This window comes from Argentina silus (assembly GCF_951799395.1).
Source record: "Argentina silus genome assembly, chromosome: 11".
Lineage (NCBI taxonomy): Eukaryota > Metazoa > Chordata > Actinopteri > Argentiniformes > Argentinidae > Argentina > Argentina silus.
Window position 1 is genome coordinate 4,998,090 of NC_139665.1, and position 16,644 is coordinate 5,014,733.

The window sequence follows — 16,644 nt, forward strand, 5'->3', positions numbered from 1 at the left end:
CTTTCACAATAATGTCATTTTATTTCATATCAATATTCAATCATTATGTCACATTGTACATATTTACATTGCATTCTCCCATAATTGAGTTAGTAAGAAACATTAACACTATTCATCTGACTGTACAAATAGTACATCCATATTATACTATACATTGTATGTTCATATTAACATCTATAAGCTATGTTCAGATTGTGTAAAATGTCAATTACAAAGATATAAATTAATGATGCCTATATTACAGACAATTAACAAACAACAAAAAATAAAACATTAGCAAAAATGTTAGTGAAGTTGAAATGAAGTCAGAAAAAATGAAGAAAACAGACGAGTCCAGTTCCACTAAGCCAGGGTTACTTTTTGGCCCGGTTTGAAAGTGGCTGTACTTTGAGGTTTGCCTTCTCCTAAGACTCCAAAAGACTCATACCTGAAAAGGCATACATGAAAAAGGCATCAAACCAAACTCTGCTCTTGAAGATGGCAGAGGAGGGGCATCAACTGATTTATTCCCTTTGTCAACATTGACGTAGCTTTTTCTTACTCCTCTTATCTTTGTCTTTTAAGGTCTCTTTGTGAACAACAAAGTAAATCAACAAATAATACACAAGTGTCAAAACAACCATGAAAAGAAAAACCTGAACTCAATAGTTGTCATACTCTTGAAAAATTCACCTTGAAACATTGACAGTATCAGCATGATGTAAAATAGCAGAGCCAACTCTGGCAGACATTCTGTATTTTCCAAAAATATCCCTTTTGAGGAACATTGTACATGCAAATATGTGGCATGCATATCTAAAAAATACACAGAAATAAGTGAATACAGTAATAATATCTATGAATATGGCATTCCAAATAACCCTAGTTAAGTGGTTGTACAGTGAGGTACTCACAGGTCAGTGTACCTCCTCCAGTCTGCCTTGCTGACGGAGGCTCTGGTGTTGGCCAGGGCTGAGACGAGGTGGGCCTGACACACCAGCAGGCCAGGCTGACTGGACCCAGACTGAACTGGGACTGAATCCTCCTGTACCTGACACACACACACACACACACACACACACGAGAGTTTGTGAGACATGGTTAGGTACCTGCCTGGGCTGTTATACTGATGCTACTGTACCTTAAGCTCATTGTAGTTCTGCAGTAGCCAGTTGGTTACTGTAGTAAGTCACTATACTGTTCCTATAGTAGTAGCTAGTTGGTTACTGTACTATCAAGTCACTATACTGTTCCTATAGTAGTAGCCAGTTGGTTACTGCACTATCAAGTCACTATACTGTTCCTATAGTAGTAGCTAGTTGTGGATGTTCTACTTACAGTGGCTCTTCTGTAGTTGCTCTTTATGGTGCTGATGTCCTGCCGCAGGCGTTCCAGCTGCTCCTGGCTGAGCTCCTCGTAGCCGTCCTGGAGGGAGGCCATGTAGATGGGGAGCTGGGAGCCACCAGGGTCTCTCACTGACGTCCCCGTCAGCTCATGGGTCATCGAGTTGGGCCCTGAAACACACTGGGAGTTCTGGGACAGAGGGGACAGAGAGGAGGTTGAGGAGGGGACAAATACACTAAATACACATAATAAACCACTTACTGTAGCTTCTGAGAGTCCTTTAATCACTTGTTTATACCAATCAGTCAACATACTGCATGGAAAAAGGTAAGATGACAAGAACAGGAGGCTTTCAAGCAACTTCAAGCATACCAGTGAAATCCCAACCCTTAGATCAAACCACCGCACCTGTTCCACCTGACCAATGAGAGTGTGTGTGTGTGTGTATATTTCCTATCAAAATATGTGGAGAAACATTTGTTTAGTGGGTACATGAATACATGTTCAATAGTCTATTCTATACAAGCCTGGCCTCTGCTCTCTCACCAGTCCTGAGGGGGACGGCTGGCCCAGCTCAGACTCGTACGAACTGCCAAAGTACAGTCTCCAGATGTTGCTCCCGTTCTCCTCGAGGGGCGGCTCGCTGGGGTCCAACAGCACCATGGACTGGTCAAGGCCGGCCTCCCCCTCCCCCGCAGAGTCGTCCGACCCGCTGCTGTGGTTCAGGAAGATCATGGAGGACAGGCTCATGTCACTGTCCGAGCCCGAACCAAGGTCCTGGTGAGAGACCAAGAGTCAGGGACAAGGAACAGAGTTCTTCTTTAGTCACAAAACCACTCTACAATCACTCCCCTTGTGCCTCATATACACTCACCAAACACTTTATTAGGAACACTATACTAACTCTACCATGACACCCCTAGCGGCCCCCCCTGGTGGTGATGTTGGACACTCACATGCAGCAGGCTGGGCCCCAGGCTGCTGTGAATGGCCTCCAGCTGAGAGTTGTACAGGAGGGCCTTCAGGTCAGCTCCAGTGAACAGCTCTGTGGCCAAAGCTATCTGCTCCAGGTCTGTATCAGCAGCCAGGTGGAGGGAGTGGCTCAGAGCCCGTAGGATCTCCACGCGTGCCTCCTGGGGGGGACACAGGACACCATGGCTTAATACATGAGTCTCACATGACATTCGATTTAGTATATAGTGCACTAGAGTTTTTCCTGAGCCTTGTCTTCACAGAGGATGCTGGCTCACAATGTGTTTAATGAGTTGTCTAACAGACCTGGTCAGGCGGGGGGCAGTAGAGGGACTTGTCCAGTCTGCCAGGCCTCAAAAGGGCAGGGTCTATCAGGTCAGGACGACTGGTGGCGGCCAGGACATACACACCTGGGCACACAGAGGGGGGGGCACGTGCACACACACACACACAAATTCAGTACAATCTAATCTGGTTAAAACCAAGGTCAAATACTGTCAATACACAATTTCAGAACACGGGGGGGGTCTCCTCCGTACCCTGTAAGCCCTCCACCCCATCCAGCTGAGTGAGGAGCTGGTTGACCACACGGTCGGTGACCCCCGTATTGTCGTGGCCCCTCCTGGGGGCCAGGGAGTCAAACTCATCAAAGAATAGGATGCAAGGCCTGGCGGCCTGGGCCCTGGAGGGATGGAGGAAAAGGATTATGTACAGAGGCACATACAGCCATAGTTGAATGGTTCCATTGCTGTATACAGTGAAGGGGAACAGATTCAAATAAGAAGGAACCTAACATTTTTGCTAAAGGAGTGTTTGACTCAACACTACCCATCACATTTCTAAATCGTATTGGTGCGTGTACAGTGCGTGTACTAGCAGTGCCAACCAGTGATGGGAATGCAGTGTGTTGAGTGGAATTCTATACAGACCTCTGGAACACATCTCGTACGGCCTGCTCACTGGCTCCGATATACTTGCTGAGCAGTTCAGGACCCTGAAAACACACACCCCATTTAATGGGACCAGGCAACAATAACAACAAGTCTAAACTGTGTACACACACACACACACAGACACAGACACACACAGACACAGACACACACACACAGACACAGACACAGACACACACACAGACACACACACACCAGCATGGTGACACAGACCTTGATGCTGATGAAGTTCATGCCGCTCTCCTTGGCTACGGCTCCAGCCAATAGCGTCTTCCCTGTGCCCGGAGCGCCGTACAGCAGAATTCCAGAACGCTGCCGGATGGGAAGACTGGAGAAGAGGACCGGATACTGAAACAGAGAGAGTGACATGAGGAGACTGTCCACTGCTGTGCAAACGCCTCACTCGACTGGGATTTCATATCAACTCAAAATCCCTTGACATCATTTTTGTTGGCCATCTAAACAATGGGGGCAAACTACATGTTTTACTCATTCCTCCCATAAACTGAGATACACGCTTATTCACGGTTAGGATATGAACAACTCATGTTGCAAAATTGTCTTACTGAGACTGAATTAAACCAGCGCTTAAGTGGGCAAATTAGGACTCCGACCTTACCGTGTGTCATTCAATCTGTTACTAAGACAAGTAGGTATTTATAAATACTAATTATCTTCCTCTTCCAATAACGGCCTGCTCATTCTGATTTGCTGCCAGGGAGCCAGACACTCACCTTAGCTGGCAGTAGGATGGTGTCCATGAGCATCTGGCGTACGTCCTTCAGCCCCCCCACTGTCTCCAAGCCCGCCCCACTGAGGGTCTGCAGCTGAGCCCCCCACAGGGAGGGAGGGGTGAAGCCCTTCAGAGCCTGCTCAAAGTCCCTACATACCAGACACACCCCTGAGAGACCACAGAACCACCAGAGAACCCACAGTAAAGAACATGTAGGAAACCATGTAGGATCTAAAACACACACACACACATCTGCCAACTTGTAAACAAACCACTAAGAGAGACAACAGGACAGTCATTTTACAGTCTTTGACCAGTATACAGGGTTATCACATTTTGAGAATGGTTGAACAGTTTCCATGTGTCACAGTCCAGGCAGTATAACAATACATTGTACACCGTTTAAGGGGGTGAGAAAGCTTAAGTAGAATGTTTTTTTTTTTGGTGGTATTGGGTACTTTACCCTGGTCGTTGCGCTCCCTGTGTAGGGCGTTGGCATGGATTGCCCTCTCCAGCAGCAGGGCAAGGTCACGGGGCAGGTAGCCCTCCGTCTCCTTGGCAACACGCCCTAGGTCGAGCATGTGAAGACTCTCCTCAGACACAGTGCTCTTACTGAGGATCAGACAGCGGAGGATCTGTACTCTCTGGGCCTGAGAGGCAACAGGGTCACATTCACAAGTTCAGACCACAAATACCTTACAGGCTTACAGAGGGTTCAAAATAGTTCCTAAGAACCATTGCTGGCCTCAGATGAAAGGCTAATTTGCAGATAATGCCCTCTAACATAACTGTTTGGCTTTATCTCCAGCTCAAAAAGGGAATTTCATTAGGATGAAAGAAGCGCAACAAATCAAAAAGATAGTATTATGTTGAACCGACGTGCATGCATTTTGCAGGTGTGAAAACCTTGATACTAACTACATTTCTATGGGTACAGGCCCAGACTCCATAAACGTGTAAACAATTAAAATAATAATTAGTAGTCAGTAATCACCTGGTCGGGGGACTGGATGTGTGTGAAGCCCTGGAGAAAGTGGGAGCCCTGCACCTCTCTCAGGGATGGATGGAGGGAGTGGTCACTCTGACTGGTGATGACCAGACAGACCAGGCTGGAGCGCAGAACCACATCATCCACCGCATCTCTCAGACCTACACAACACACAGTCACCATGAGATAGCAGGCACGGGCACAGGCACAGGCACAGGCACAGGCACAGGCACAGGCACAGGCACAGGCACAGGCACAGGCACAGGCACAGGCACAGGCACAGGCACAGGCACAGGCACAGTCACCATGAGATAGCAGGCACAGGCACAGGCACCATGAGACAGCAGGCACAGGCACAGGCACCATGAGACAGCAGGCACAGGCACAGTCACCATGAGATAGCAGGCACAGGCACAGGCACCATGAGACAGCAGGCACAGGCACAGGCACCATGAGACAGCAGGCACAGGCACGGGCACCGGCACCGGCACACACACTCCCTCTCTAAAACCCCAGATGAACCTTAGACCTGAAGGACATACACAGGTATAGTTGAGCAAAAAGGCGCTATAGTTATGGTGTGTCATACTCTGGGCTATGTGCAGACGTAGGAGAGCCTCTGGACCATGTTCATGTTCCGGCGAGGTTGGCGCCCCCGTCACATAATCCAGGTCATCTAGTAGGACCACTGAGGGCTGTCTCCACACCGCCTGCTCAAAAACCTCCTCAAACATATGCCTCACAGTTTCTGCTCGCTTCCCTGCGGAACAGAATACAATAGTGCATCACGGTCAAGAACGAAGCACACCACGACACAGACACGACACGTGGCATTCTCGCTCCCACCTTTCAGCTTTTTGCAGTCCACTACCTCCACGTGGGCATCCAAGTCTTCCCTGGCTTTTCTGCACAAAGCTCTGGCCAGGGCAGTCTTCCCACTTCCCTGTGAGGAAATGCATACACAACCCTCACAAGGCAGTCACCAATGCTCCAGTCACAGTCCTCTGCGACATCGTTTTAACCAACACATCGGCCCTTTCGGTCCACATGAACTTAGACGTAGATCTTAGTTTTAGTCCTACTGATCTAAGACCCCCAAGGTTAGACTGACAGGACTCGTTAGGTCAGGTGGTTACCTTGGCCCCTGTGATGAGCAGAGCTCCACCCCTGAGGCCCCGTCCCATGGACACCAGCTCCCAGGACAGGGCTCCTCCTAGCAGGCTGTGGGAGATGAACTCAAAGGCAGTCCTGCTGAGGTCCTCCACACCACTGGGGAAAAAGCAAGAGGGCAGAACAGGTCATATCATAGCAGACTCACACACACAATACTTCATCTCTTTTCATCGAGTTCTGGGCCAGACAAAGTCATGTGGTCATGCTCCAACAGAGACAGTGACCTTTAATCAAGAATGAAGTGACTACAAATGAGTGCTAGAATTCTGGAAAAGTAAGCAAAGGTTATGATGTGTTGTAGCTGATTGTAAATAAGTAATGGAGGCTCACCCAAGAGCAGTGAGAGAAGGAAGATCTAAATTAGGGGTCTCACCCCCAACTTTCACAGTTGGCATGGTTACAGGCTCCCTAACAACCTGAAAAACACAATAAAAAGGGTCAGAACCGCACATTTAAAGTCACTAAATATGTACAAGCATGAGATGCATCAAAACACAACAAAACTTATGACCGGTACCTCTATGTCTGTTTTCTGTATCATACTTGGAGCCAACATAAACAGTTGGTCTGGTAGCTCTCTCTCAGGCTCCGGCTTCAACACAGTCAAAGCAAACTCCAACTTTCCTGAGAAGAGAGGAGAAGAGCGCCCATACATGTATGACGGTGTACTTGGAATCCCTTTTGGGGAAGATAAAAGTGTTTTGCCGTCAGCCATCTCAGAGGGGTAAGTTCAAGTATACCTTCAGTACCAGGTAGGAGGATGACACTGGAGCGACCGACCAGACAGGCTAGTGGTTCATGGCTCCGGGTGTGCAGCCAACCCAGGAAGGCAGTCTGAACCTCCTCCTCACTCTCGGCTAAAGGCTATGAGGACATCACAGGTCAAACAGCTACAAGGCTTCTTTCACAACCAGCCGACCAAAAGGCTTTCATTTTACGCAAAAACAGGTTGGGAACCAGTTTTTTGACATGGAAAGCATATGATTAATCCACATTTACTGTAGTTACTGAAGTTCAATAGAATTGTCCAGTATGCCAGAGGTCCAAAGATAATGTGATGGAATCAAGGAAAATCACTTACCAGTGTCTTTAAAGGTTGCAGGTGGATACTGGAGGCTACTTTAGGGGTTTGCTTTACAGGCTTGATTCTCACTGTTGAGTGTGGGTTGATATTGAGCCTGGTAGCCAAGAGTTGTGGGATCTGACATATACAACAATTACAGTGTGAGGCATGAATCGGCAGGACTTAAATGTCTGTTTGTAAAATGAGTCAAATAAACCTTTTACTACAAACACATTTTATTGAGAATTTGTCCTAGCTATATCAGCCGTTACTTTCTCAAATAGCTCTGTGAATGATTTTTTTAAAGAAATGTCAGGAAGCAAAACTGGCTGGTGTGGGCCTTTAATATATTGGAATTTTCCACTGGTTAGGAAACAACCAAAGGTGTGGTGAGAATTTAGTAGTACGTGACTGACCGTATAACGTTGGGCATAACCTGATCTTAGACCATGCCTCACAATACTCACCCAGACCCTTCCACAGTGGATCTCTCCTCCCCTGGAAGATCTCTGCTTGCCTTCCAGACTCTCTACATGGTGACACAACACCCTGACCACAGTGACCTCCTCCTTCTTCTCCTCCTCCTCCTCCTCCCTGTCCCCTGCACCTCCAGTGGGCTGTGGAGCACCTTTACTCCTCTTCTTCTCCATGGCCTGCTTGGATCTCTCTCTCATCTCCTTGGGAGAGTGAACTTTGGACAGCAGGCCATATGTCATGGCAGGCCGGCCTCCGTTCATGTTGCCCCGTGTATGCTGGCCCCAGGGCAGGAGGTGGATAGCCCCGTGGGTGGCACTGAGAGGGCCAGAGGACACAGGCGGTGCTCTGCATACTCTGAAGACTGAGTCACTGAGCAGGGCAGGCACGGTGGGGATAGGGGGAACCTCTCTGACTGGGTCAAGGTGTCCTGTTAGCATGTACCGCACCAGGCTCTTAAGGTCAGCTATCCCTCCCCACTGGTGGCCAGCACTGGGGCGCTCTACAGAGGAGTTCGTCTCCTGAAGGATGCCCTCCAGAGAAGCCCTGGAGGCAGGGGAGTAGTCAAAGTTGGACTGCCTGTGATTCTCATTGGGTACAGCTGTTCTGAGGGGAAGGCTGGTGAGATCCTCACTTCCAGCACGGATTTTGGGAGAGACAACCAGCTCTGTGAATTGCTCCAATCGACCATATGGTACAGTTGGAGAGAGAGACGCTGCAGAGGAGAGAGAGCAGAGGTTATTCTACTACTGTATCTTCAACTCAGCATAGGAGCTGAGGAGCTCATAGCAAGGTAATTCAAGTGAAGTGTGAAGATAAGTGCTGCTGACCGATTCGTATGTATATGACTGTGCGTTGGTCCACCCACACTGGAAACACTGCATCGTGGAAGACCACTCTGATCTGGTCCAGCAGCTGCTGTTCAAGAGCAGCACTGTGGAGCTCCTAAGGACAGGAGCAGAAAGTCTGCAGGTTTGAACGTGTTCTGCAACAGCAGCTTTGGCGGTTTTTGCAACTGTCTGGCATGACAAAGACTTGATAAGGGGTTATCAATACCATCTAGGTACTCATCATCATTCATTCATTTCTGATTCGTGCCAATACCAATTCAGCTGAAGCAAATGGTCAGCAACTTCAAGTTGCCAATTTTGTATCCCGATAACAAGACCACTAGGCTACATACGAACTCACCAGGATCTCCCAGTCATCAGAAGAGAGTGGCTCCACAAACACTTGCTGTACAGATAGGACCTGCTGACAAGGTCGCACAAAGCCCTGAAACCCATCCAACATGACATTTGAATATCAATTGGTTAGTAAGTGAAGAAGTCATAAGGAGTTTGTTTTAGAGGACTCCAAAGTTAAATCAAGTTATGTAATGGTGCTTTCTCATCAAATAGGCAACTCTACTGAACAGTACCTGCTCTCCATCTTTCAGTCCCAGCCTCTCTCCTAGTTGCCTACTCAGCTCCACGTTATGGTCCTCCAGGCTTGCAGAGTTTCTGCATCTTGTCCAGCTGAGGAATACAGGGGCACCGTGGCCCCAGGACAGCTCCAAAGCCTGGTTCTGTATTTGCGATCATAAGTATATGTGTTACTGTCGCTAAATATCAAATGAACAGGCTGCAAAGCAAGTACTGAGCTAACTGACAGTTGGAGTTGTTGGTATTGACATCAAGTTTAGGTGACTATAAAGTGCGAGCAAAACAAGACAACAACACAGCTAGCTAACGTTTACCTCATGAAGAGAAAGCTGTGATACCAAGTTTGAGGGAAGGTGAAGAAAGCAGTTTTTCGTGTTGTTAAAAACCAGGGTGACAGGTTGAATGCCGTGATTGCCCAACATTACTAGCTAACTTGCTAGGTAAGCAATGTGACTAAAACTGTCCTTTCGAGGTATCAGCTGGAACTGACCGACAGAACATGCACCACCTAAAAACATGAGCTTGTCACTTCGGATCGACAGCGCCTCCTCCAACGCGAATTCAGAAAGACAGAAGTAGTTGGTCTGCTGATCGTATTCTGCCTGAGATGAGAGATGCGTTGTCGCGTTTAAACCAATCGGTTGTGCATTTCAAAATTCAGATATTTGGCCAATGAAACTAATCTATGTTTGTAGATTTTCTTTTTTTTAAATCACAATGTTTTCCCCAGACCCAAACCAGCTGCCACTAATAAGCTACAATCCGATTACTTTTGCCTGAGCTACAACTTCCTGTATGGTTTTGTTGTCATCGGCCAACATGGCGGCGCCCATCAGCAGCTCCAGCTGGAGCACTCCAGAGGTCTACAAACACCATGAGCAGGGGAAGGTGTGCGCCTCACGACCGAAGTATAGGGAAGGAAGAAGACCCAAAGCAGTTAAGGTAAGGCATATTATAATTTTTTCTTCCAAATCCTTATGATGAATGAAGTGAAACGATGCTGAATCCCTTTACGGCTAACTGTGTTGTGTAGTTCTCTTAAAGCGGAATTTTACAAAAAATATATAATTTTGGGCTATATTTCTCATTAGCCCACCATTGATATGGTCGCAAAATATAATTATTTTGTGCTTACAAACCTCATAGATAGCTAGTTGTGAGCTCAGATTTACATCCTGGTATAGTCTCACAAATGCCAACACACATGACCGTCAATGAAATACCCAATGGAAAACCAACTACTCCACCGAAAGGTTTGCAATTCAATGGCACGGATGGGAGTTTTTCAACTTGAGGAGTCAGTTTACCATCTTAACACTGCACTTATTATTAGTATATCTATGAGACTCCATTGGTGGGCTGACGAAATATGTCATTCGCTTTAACTTACACTAGTGCTTTATTTACCCAGGTGTACACCATCAACTTGGAGTCTCGTTTCCTGATGGTGCAAGGAGTCCCAGCTATTGGGGTGATGACAGAACTTGTTCAGCTCTGTGCTCTGTATGGGGTAGTGGAGGAGTACAGGGTATTGGACGAGTATCCTGCAGAAGAATTCACAGAAGTATACCTCATCAAGTTCAATAAACTAAGCAGTTCAAGGTCAGTGTGGAGTCCGTAATAGAATAGTGTGGGTGATGCTCTCAAATCTGCAAGCTGATAAACCTCACTGAGCCAAGTATACTGTGATATTTATGTTTTAGGGCGGCCAAACGGCGAATGGATGAGAAGAGTTTCTTCGGTGGTATACTACATGTTTGCTACGCCCCTGAATATGAGACGGTGGAGGACACCAGACTTAAGCTGCAATACAGGAGATGTGTGGTCAGGACAACTCAAAATAAAGGTAGGTTACCAATGAAAGCTGTGCTTCTGGGATATCTTTTAAAACACAAGCATCAACCACGATAAGTAAATGTGTTTGATATTTTTGTATTTTTTTCTGTTTGTATTCTTTCCTTTCTGTTGTGAAGCAAAAGAACAGGAGCAGATGGATGAAGAGAGCAGAAAAGCCATGCCTTCCAATACAGTTGTCACATCAGCGACGACTTCATCAAGAAAAGAAGGAAGACAGAATGAGACCAGCGATAATCAAGGGAGTTCAAGCACAAGCTTTTACTTAGGATTTCCTTTATTGCCTTTACCCCCACAAGATGATTCTCACTACAGACATGCCCCGTCTTACAATCGGCCCTTTGAGTATCAGGCAAATCAAAGCAGGAAGAGACCAACAGAGGACAAAATGGGGTCACTGCATCATTCCATTGACACACAACAGCAGCATGCTCCCAGTTCAAGCCCCGGTCCTTCCTCTTCTAATGGAGACAAAGGGATGGCGAGCAGACTGAGCAAGAATCCACCCCCTGTAGTCAGATTCCTACCGAGGACCACACACTTAGAGAACAGGAAACATAAAATGGAAGAAACTAGTAATGACCCACTGTTTGGCATCATGGGCAAAAGTGAACCCCTTATTGGACCAAAACTACCAGAACAGCCTAAGATGGACATGGAAGACAAGTCACTGAACACAACAGCCGACCTGATAAGAAATAAAATGACAAAGGTTAGTTTAGAAATGGCTTCTTCTCCATGGTATAAAATGAACAGTTTAAACAGTAATCTAATTAATTGTATTATGCTTATAGGTTGCATCCATCCCTGAGGTGAAACCAGCAGAGAAAAAGAAGACGGCCACAGCAAAGCCCCGACGGAGAATATAACAGAGGTTCTATTCTCTGAAATGGATCACACAGACTGAAATTGACATTTTATCAAGTTCTCTCATTTCAGACCACTCAGATCATTATTCAACATGTTTAATTATATACATTTTGCATCAGAGTAGGAGCAATTGTTATTAAAAAATATAGTGTCAAGAAAACAAATGTGGTGATGTCCTTAACGCTCCAGTGGATCTTGAAATGCATGCTGCTCAAATGCCATTATGCTCTGTAAGACAGAAAAAAAGAAGAAGAAGCGGTCTTTAGGAGGGACTGTTAAGACTATTGTCAAATCAAGAGAGGCAAGTTACTATACTGTGTGGCATTTGCTCCATTGTTTAAGTTTTTGTTGGTGGCCCTCTCTTTGATGGTACAGTAGGCAGTGTGGCTTTAACTGCAAAGATCACCTTGGCATCGGGAAGGCAGGTCCCAAAAGCCTCAAGCAATAGATTCTCATCTCTCACTGCCTTCTCAAAGTCTGCATAGGAGAGCCTGCTATCGTGGTCATGGTCCTGAGGGGAAAACAATGTGTTTGTATTAATATGGTCATTTATTTCATCTGAAGCATGAATGTACTACATTCTTGTCTGAGGTGAACAAGCAATTAAACACAGTGTACAGGGTGAAATGATATGGTCTCATCACCATCTTCTTTAGTGTGATCTCCACCAGGTCTTTGATGCCCTCGTCAGGGTCCTCTTCTGTGGGCTGCCTGATCAGGCTGTTCTTCAGCATGTGGAACATCTCCTCCCGAGAGATGTATCCATCCCCATTCAAGTCATACACATCAAAACAATCTAAGTGTATCAAAAGGGTGAACGTTTCAGTGCATGAACAGTCCATAGAATGGAACAGAAACCATCTCATGCGTTCAATTAATCTTACACTTTATTTTTTCATCCAGTGTCCCACGGAGAAAGACTGACAGTCCTTCTATCCACTCTTTCACACTGACATAGCTGTCATTGTCTTTGTCGAATGCACGGAAGACTAGCAACACAAGAGATTATTACACACCGCAACGTCAACCTTGTAACCGTACGTGATAGGCCTGGCCTAACTAATTGTGATGTACAGGCACAGGCATACCTTACCTCTATCCATGATCATGTCATCAGTCATTCCAAAAGTGTTGTGCAGTATATTCCTGAATTTGCCTCTGTCCAGGCCATTCCCTACTCTCCTGTCACTCTGGTCCCCCAAGAGTCCATTGAACAGTCGGATCAGGCATTCTGCTTCTGTTTTGTTGACTGCAGCCAAAAGGTTTATTGTACTTGCATTTGCATCATAATATGATGGGTACTGGTAGCCTACACTGATTGATTGATTCACTTGTAATAAACACATACAAACAAACCAAACACATATGCCGCCAATAGACTACTGTAGTAGATCAATACAAACCTATTTCTGGCATGATGGGCAAACTTTCTAGTCATGCTAAGTAGCAAGGCGACAACACGAGACAACATCTCGTCTCCCTAACATGATCAAAACTCAATACTTACAGTGCTTGACTTGTCTAGAAAGCGTTTCAGCGAGATTCTGAATCAATTTTCGATTCATAGCCGACATTTCAGCCATTGTAGACGGGAGGTATTTGCTGGCCAGTGAGCTAGCGATGGCTAAATAGAAACACCAGCAAGACGTCGATACACGGTTACCATAGTAACCCCAATCCACGTGCTTGGTCGGAGAGCGCAGCGTCGCCGCACCTCTGGGTGAGCGACAGAAGATAGAAGATAGAAGACAGAAGATAGAAGATAGAAGATAGAAGACAGAAGACAGAAGATAGAAGACAGAAGATAGAAGATAGAAGACAGAAGATAGAAGATAGAAGATAGAAGATAGAAGATAGCCCGCACCTGAACAAGTGGAAATAAGATTATAGAGTGATGGAGAAACCTGTGAATGAAGCAAGACGTCGTTTTTTCTGTTTATCAGTGGTTTTATTAAATTAATAACTGTAAAATTACATTGGGTACCATTATACTTCAGAGCCTACTTATTACGATACAAAGCCCAATTACCTTATGCATTCACATAAAGTGTACAATAAAATCTCTCTAATATTTATGGTTAAACGTGTTAAAGGAATGTCATTCAAAATAACTGTAGTCAGTAGTCCTTTGCATCTTCCTTGACACCTGAGGGAATCTGAGAATATGATTTCTTGCAGGTCATGGAGGTTGGATCGCAGTTGTATCCATATTCACAGCAATGCAGGCCATCTGAGCAGCATGTTCCCTGAAAATAAGAGAACATGGTCGTAACCAGTTGCACAACTGTAAAATATTGCCAGAATTAAATTCTCTGTGACTTATTAAATGAATAAAAGTGATCGTCCCGCATCACAGCCTGACACTTAATAAAGATGGTGTCAAACCCCCCTCTGCAAAGTTTATCAGCATGTTTACCAGTGGGTACGGGCAGCAGCCCCATCGGCCAGTGGTTCCCTTGCAGCACTGGGTTCCAGCCGGGCAGTAGAATTTTCCATCACAGCGAATGACACCACTCTGTGGGGCACTGTCAACAGTCTGCACTAGCCCCGTCCACGGGACCTGCTAAAAGATAAGAGAAACCTCATTGTCCTACTCAGGAGTTAAAGAAATAACATTCTCTAAAACGATGCACTACTCTTGGCACAGAGTGGGTCTATTCCATCATAATCAGGACATTTCAACTAGGAAAATACACTCTTTTGAAACTTTATGATATTGTAGCTCAAATTTGATGATTTGATGACACTATCATTGAATTCATGTGGCATAAGATTGGCAAACGCTGTCTTCAGGTAAAATCCCGATTATGACACCATACTTTGTACTGCAGTAATACATCACCAGAAAAACCAACACACATATTAGTTGCCCTTGATGCATATTATGGACGCCCTACCGTACCTGTTCTGCGATCTTCTTTTCTGGTTGGGAGATCTGAGCGGCTGGGATTATCGACGGGACCTTTTTAGCAGTAAAAGGGTAGCTCAGTCCATATCTCACACACTTGGTGTACGTGGGGTCACAGTCATACCCGTAAGGACAGCAGTGGTACCCGTCCAAACAGCACTTGCCCTGCGGAGCACAACATACCATTTCATTGACAATGAGAACTTTGTCTAACCCTAACCCTAACCCTAACCCTAACCCTAACCCTAACCCTAGTGCACATACACATCGTACAAGGTTGTTTCATGCACACCTGTTCTGTATCCAAAGTGCTGGCATATTTAAGATTTCTGACAAAGACCCAGTTAGGAAAGTATGATTGTAACTGTCCTGGGTTCTTATTATAACGTACTGTACTTTACACACTGATCACACATTTTGCTGGACTGGCTAATCTGTCAGTATTTCTTGTGACTATAATGCCAAAAACGCCAAATGCCAAAAACCCATATATAGAGAAATAGTCATCAACTCACAGGGGAGTAGGGACAGCAGAACCACAAGCCCTTGGGGTGTCTGCAGCAAGTTGTGCCGTCAGGGCACATATACTGGTTATCACAGTGCACAGCTGAGCTGTCCCCTGCAGCTCCAAGAGTGCTGTTAGACTCTGACCCCAGCGGGGGAGAGGGAGGAGAGCTTGGTTCCTGTGCTGCCACCTTCTCAAGCATGGGCATGCTGCTCCGTGGAAGACTACCCCGCTCACACATCTGGGTCTCAGCATTGCAACGATAGCCGGACGGGCAACAGTGGGCCAGGTCATTGCAGCACACGGCCTGGAAAGACACACAGCAATTATACACACACACACACACACACACACACACACACACAGCCCAGCCCAGCCCAGCCCAGAATCAGTTCTCACTTCTGCTTTTTGTGTGGTAAGTATTGCATTCACATGTGGTACCAAATGTGAATTTGCCACACGTGGTCCCCATATGGACCCTGATGACTCACATTGGGAACTGGGCAGCAGGCATATCCAGTCTTGGTCCGACAACAGGTTGAGAGACGAGAGCAGATCTTCCCATCATGGCAGGTGATGGAGCAAGAGGCAAACCCTGCTACCAGTAACACCAATGCTGCAATGTTCCACATCTATGGATAGAGAAAGAAAACAACTTGTTTTGAAGCTTTTTTCAAGGAAATTATATGTATTTCATCGAAATAATATTGAGTAATGTACTGTAAGATGTTTACGCAACTGTAAACCTGTTTTTGGACAGCGTCCAAAAACAGTACAGAAGTACTGTCAGCCAACTTTCAGTTTCATAGAGCTGAGCCTATATCTGAATTCTAATCTTAAACATGCCTTAATAATTTAACTAATGAATGAGTTTATTTAAGAATTCAGTGTATTTGTGAATTATTTATTGGTTAATTCAAATTGCAAGGTGTAAGGTGTTGTCCCTTACCTTAGCCTTGTGGATGATCTCAGCTGTCTTCGAAACTGATTCAAACGCTTCCTGTCGTGTTTCACACACAACACAGCTCTTTACACAGCAGGTTTGACCCTCCCACTTTTGATAAGGGGGAAGTAACTTTAGATCCTTTTCTCACATGCCACGGCACAAAATAGAAACTTAGACAATAAAGATTCTAGAAGTAGTTCACATCTCCATATCCAAGAGCTTAAAAGACCTTTGATAATCATTGTGTGTCTTGATTACAACACTCTACAGCCACAACATAAAGCACTTAAACAGATCCCTCTTAACCTTTGATACCAATCATACCACTGATCTCATTGACACATTTACTGTTGACGTCACAAGACCTGGAGCAGGAGTCAGTTCAAAACAACATACAATGCATCCATGTTCACATCACCGTTTAAGTAATGTCATGAAAACAGGAGAGAAATGCAGTAGTA

General features: G+C 45.7%; 4 protein-coding genes across 5 annotated transcripts; 1 reads left to right on the forward strand and 3 right to left on the reverse strand.

Annotated features, from left to right (window-relative positions):
• Positions 1 to 76: 76 nt before the first annotated feature.
• On the reverse strand, positions 77 to 9,592 carry pex1 (peroxisomal biogenesis factor 1). 2 transcript variants are annotated; one of them, XM_083679842.1, is made up of 24 exons: positions 9,415 to 9,592; positions 9,097 to 9,243; positions 8,868 to 8,951; positions 8,507 to 8,621; positions 7,670 to 8,391; positions 7,221 to 7,340; positions 6,880 to 7,003; positions 6,657 to 6,763; positions 6,470 to 6,555; positions 6,103 to 6,235; positions 5,813 to 5,909; positions 5,556 to 5,726; positions 4,973 to 5,127; positions 4,442 to 4,628; positions 3,980 to 4,146; positions 3,459 to 3,593; positions 3,225 to 3,289; positions 2,835 to 2,977; positions 2,602 to 2,705; positions 2,280 to 2,456; positions 1,870 to 2,100; positions 1,318 to 1,512; positions 894 to 1,024; positions 77 to 427 (listed from the first exon to the last, which is right to left on the reverse strand). In XM_083679842.1, exons 1-24 carry the CDS (start codon positions 9,520 to 9,522, stop codon positions 343 to 345), a joined length of 3,789 nt encoding a protein of 1,262 aa, XP_083535968.1. In that variant the 5' UTR covers positions 9,523 to 9,592; the 3' UTR covers positions 77 to 342. The 2 variants fall into 2 exon arrangements, with proteins under 2 accessions (XP_083535968.1, XP_083535967.1); XM_083679841.1 differs by having other exon boundaries at positions 894 to 1,030; positions 9,415 to 9,591.
• A 325-nt stretch (positions 9,593 to 9,917) lies between these two features.
• rbm48 (RNA binding motif protein 48) lies at positions 9,918 to 11,960 on the forward strand. Its single transcript, XM_083679843.1, has 5 exons — positions 9,918 to 10,042; positions 10,512 to 10,702; positions 10,804 to 10,946; positions 11,074 to 11,666; positions 11,749 to 11,960. Exons 1-5 carry the CDS (start codon positions 9,920 to 9,922, stop codon positions 11,821 to 11,823), a joined length of 1,125 nt encoding a protein of 374 aa, XP_083535969.1. The 5' UTR covers positions 9,918 to 9,919; the 3' UTR covers positions 11,824 to 11,960.
• Positions 11,961 to 11,971: 11 nt separating this feature from the next.
• Positions 11,972 to 13,456, reverse strand: clxn (calaxin). The gene is made up of 6 exons (XM_083679845.1): positions 13,332 to 13,456; positions 12,918 to 13,073; positions 12,709 to 12,813; positions 12,469 to 12,620; positions 12,231 to 12,335; positions 11,972 to 12,052 (listed from the first exon to the last, which is right to left on the reverse strand). Exons 1-6 carry the CDS (start codon positions 13,405 to 13,407, stop codon positions 12,002 to 12,004), a joined length of 645 nt encoding a protein of 214 aa, XP_083535971.1. The 5' UTR covers positions 13,408 to 13,456; the 3' UTR covers positions 11,972 to 12,001.
• A 300-nt stretch (positions 13,457 to 13,756) lies between these two features.
• LOC310812619 (progranulin-like) lies at positions 13,757 to 16,259 on the reverse strand. Its single transcript, XM_083681247.1, has 6 exons — positions 16,187 to 16,259; positions 15,729 to 15,869; positions 15,248 to 15,544; positions 14,727 to 14,897; positions 14,241 to 14,387; positions 13,757 to 14,070 (listed from the first exon to the last, which is right to left on the reverse strand). Exons 2-6 carry the CDS (start codon positions 15,867 to 15,869, stop codon positions 13,942 to 13,944), a joined length of 885 nt encoding a protein of 294 aa, XP_083537373.1. The 5' UTR covers positions 16,187 to 16,259; the 3' UTR covers positions 13,757 to 13,941.
• Between the last annotated feature and the right edge of the window lie 385 nt (positions 16,260 to 16,644).

Excerpts from the sequence above, each read along its gene's own strand:
- pex1 (XM_083679841.1), bottom strand. The coding sequence starts at position 9,522 with ATGTTGGGCAATCACGGCATTCAACCTGTCACCCTGGTTTTTAACAAC. Across the intron at positions 2,457-2,601 it reads ACTGCCCCCCGCCTGACCAG|GAGGCACGCGTGGAGATCCT; the intron begins GTCTGTTAGACA and ends TGTCCCCCCCAG. Across the intron at positions 1,031-1,317 it reads GCAACTACAGAAGAGCCACT|GTACAGGAGGATTCAGTCCC; the intron begins GTAAGTAGAACA and ends TGTGTGTGTCAG.
- rbm48 (XM_083679843.1), top strand. The coding sequence starts at position 9,920 with ATGGCGGCGCCCATCAGCAGCTCCAGCTGGAGCACTCCAGAGGTCTAC. Across the intron at positions 10,043-10,511 it reads GAAGACCCAAAGCAGTTAAG|GTGTACACCATCAACTTGGA; the intron begins GTAAGGCATATT and ends TTATTTACCCAG. Across the intron at positions 10,703-10,803 it reads AATAAACTAAGCAGTTCAAG|GGCGGCCAAACGGCGAATGG; the intron begins GTCAGTGTGGAG and ends TTTATGTTTTAG.
- clxn (XM_083679845.1), bottom strand. The coding sequence starts at position 13,407 with ATGGCTGAAATGTCGGCTATGAATCGAAAATTGATTCAGAATCTCGCT. Across the intron at positions 13,074-13,331 it reads TTCTAGACAAGTCAAGCACT|TCAACAAAACAGAAGCAGAA; the intron begins GTAAGTATTGAG and ends TTTTGGCTGCAG. Across the intron at positions 12,053-12,230 it reads CCTGCCTTCCCGATGCCAAG|AGCATAATGGCATTTGAGCA; the intron begins GTGATCTTTGCA and ends TCTGTCTTACAG.
- LOC310812619 (XM_083681247.1), bottom strand. The coding sequence starts at position 15,869 with ATGTGGAACATTGCAGCATTGGTGTTACTGGTAGCAGGGTTTGCCTCT. Across the intron at positions 14,388-14,726 it reads AAAAGAAGATCGCAGAACAG|CAGGTCCCGTGGACGGGGCT; the intron begins GTACGGTAGGGC and ends CTTATCTTTTAG. Across the intron at positions 14,071-14,240 it reads GCTGCTGCCCGTACCCACTG|GGAACATGCTGCTCAGATGG; the intron begins GTAAACATGCTG and ends TCTTATTTTCAG.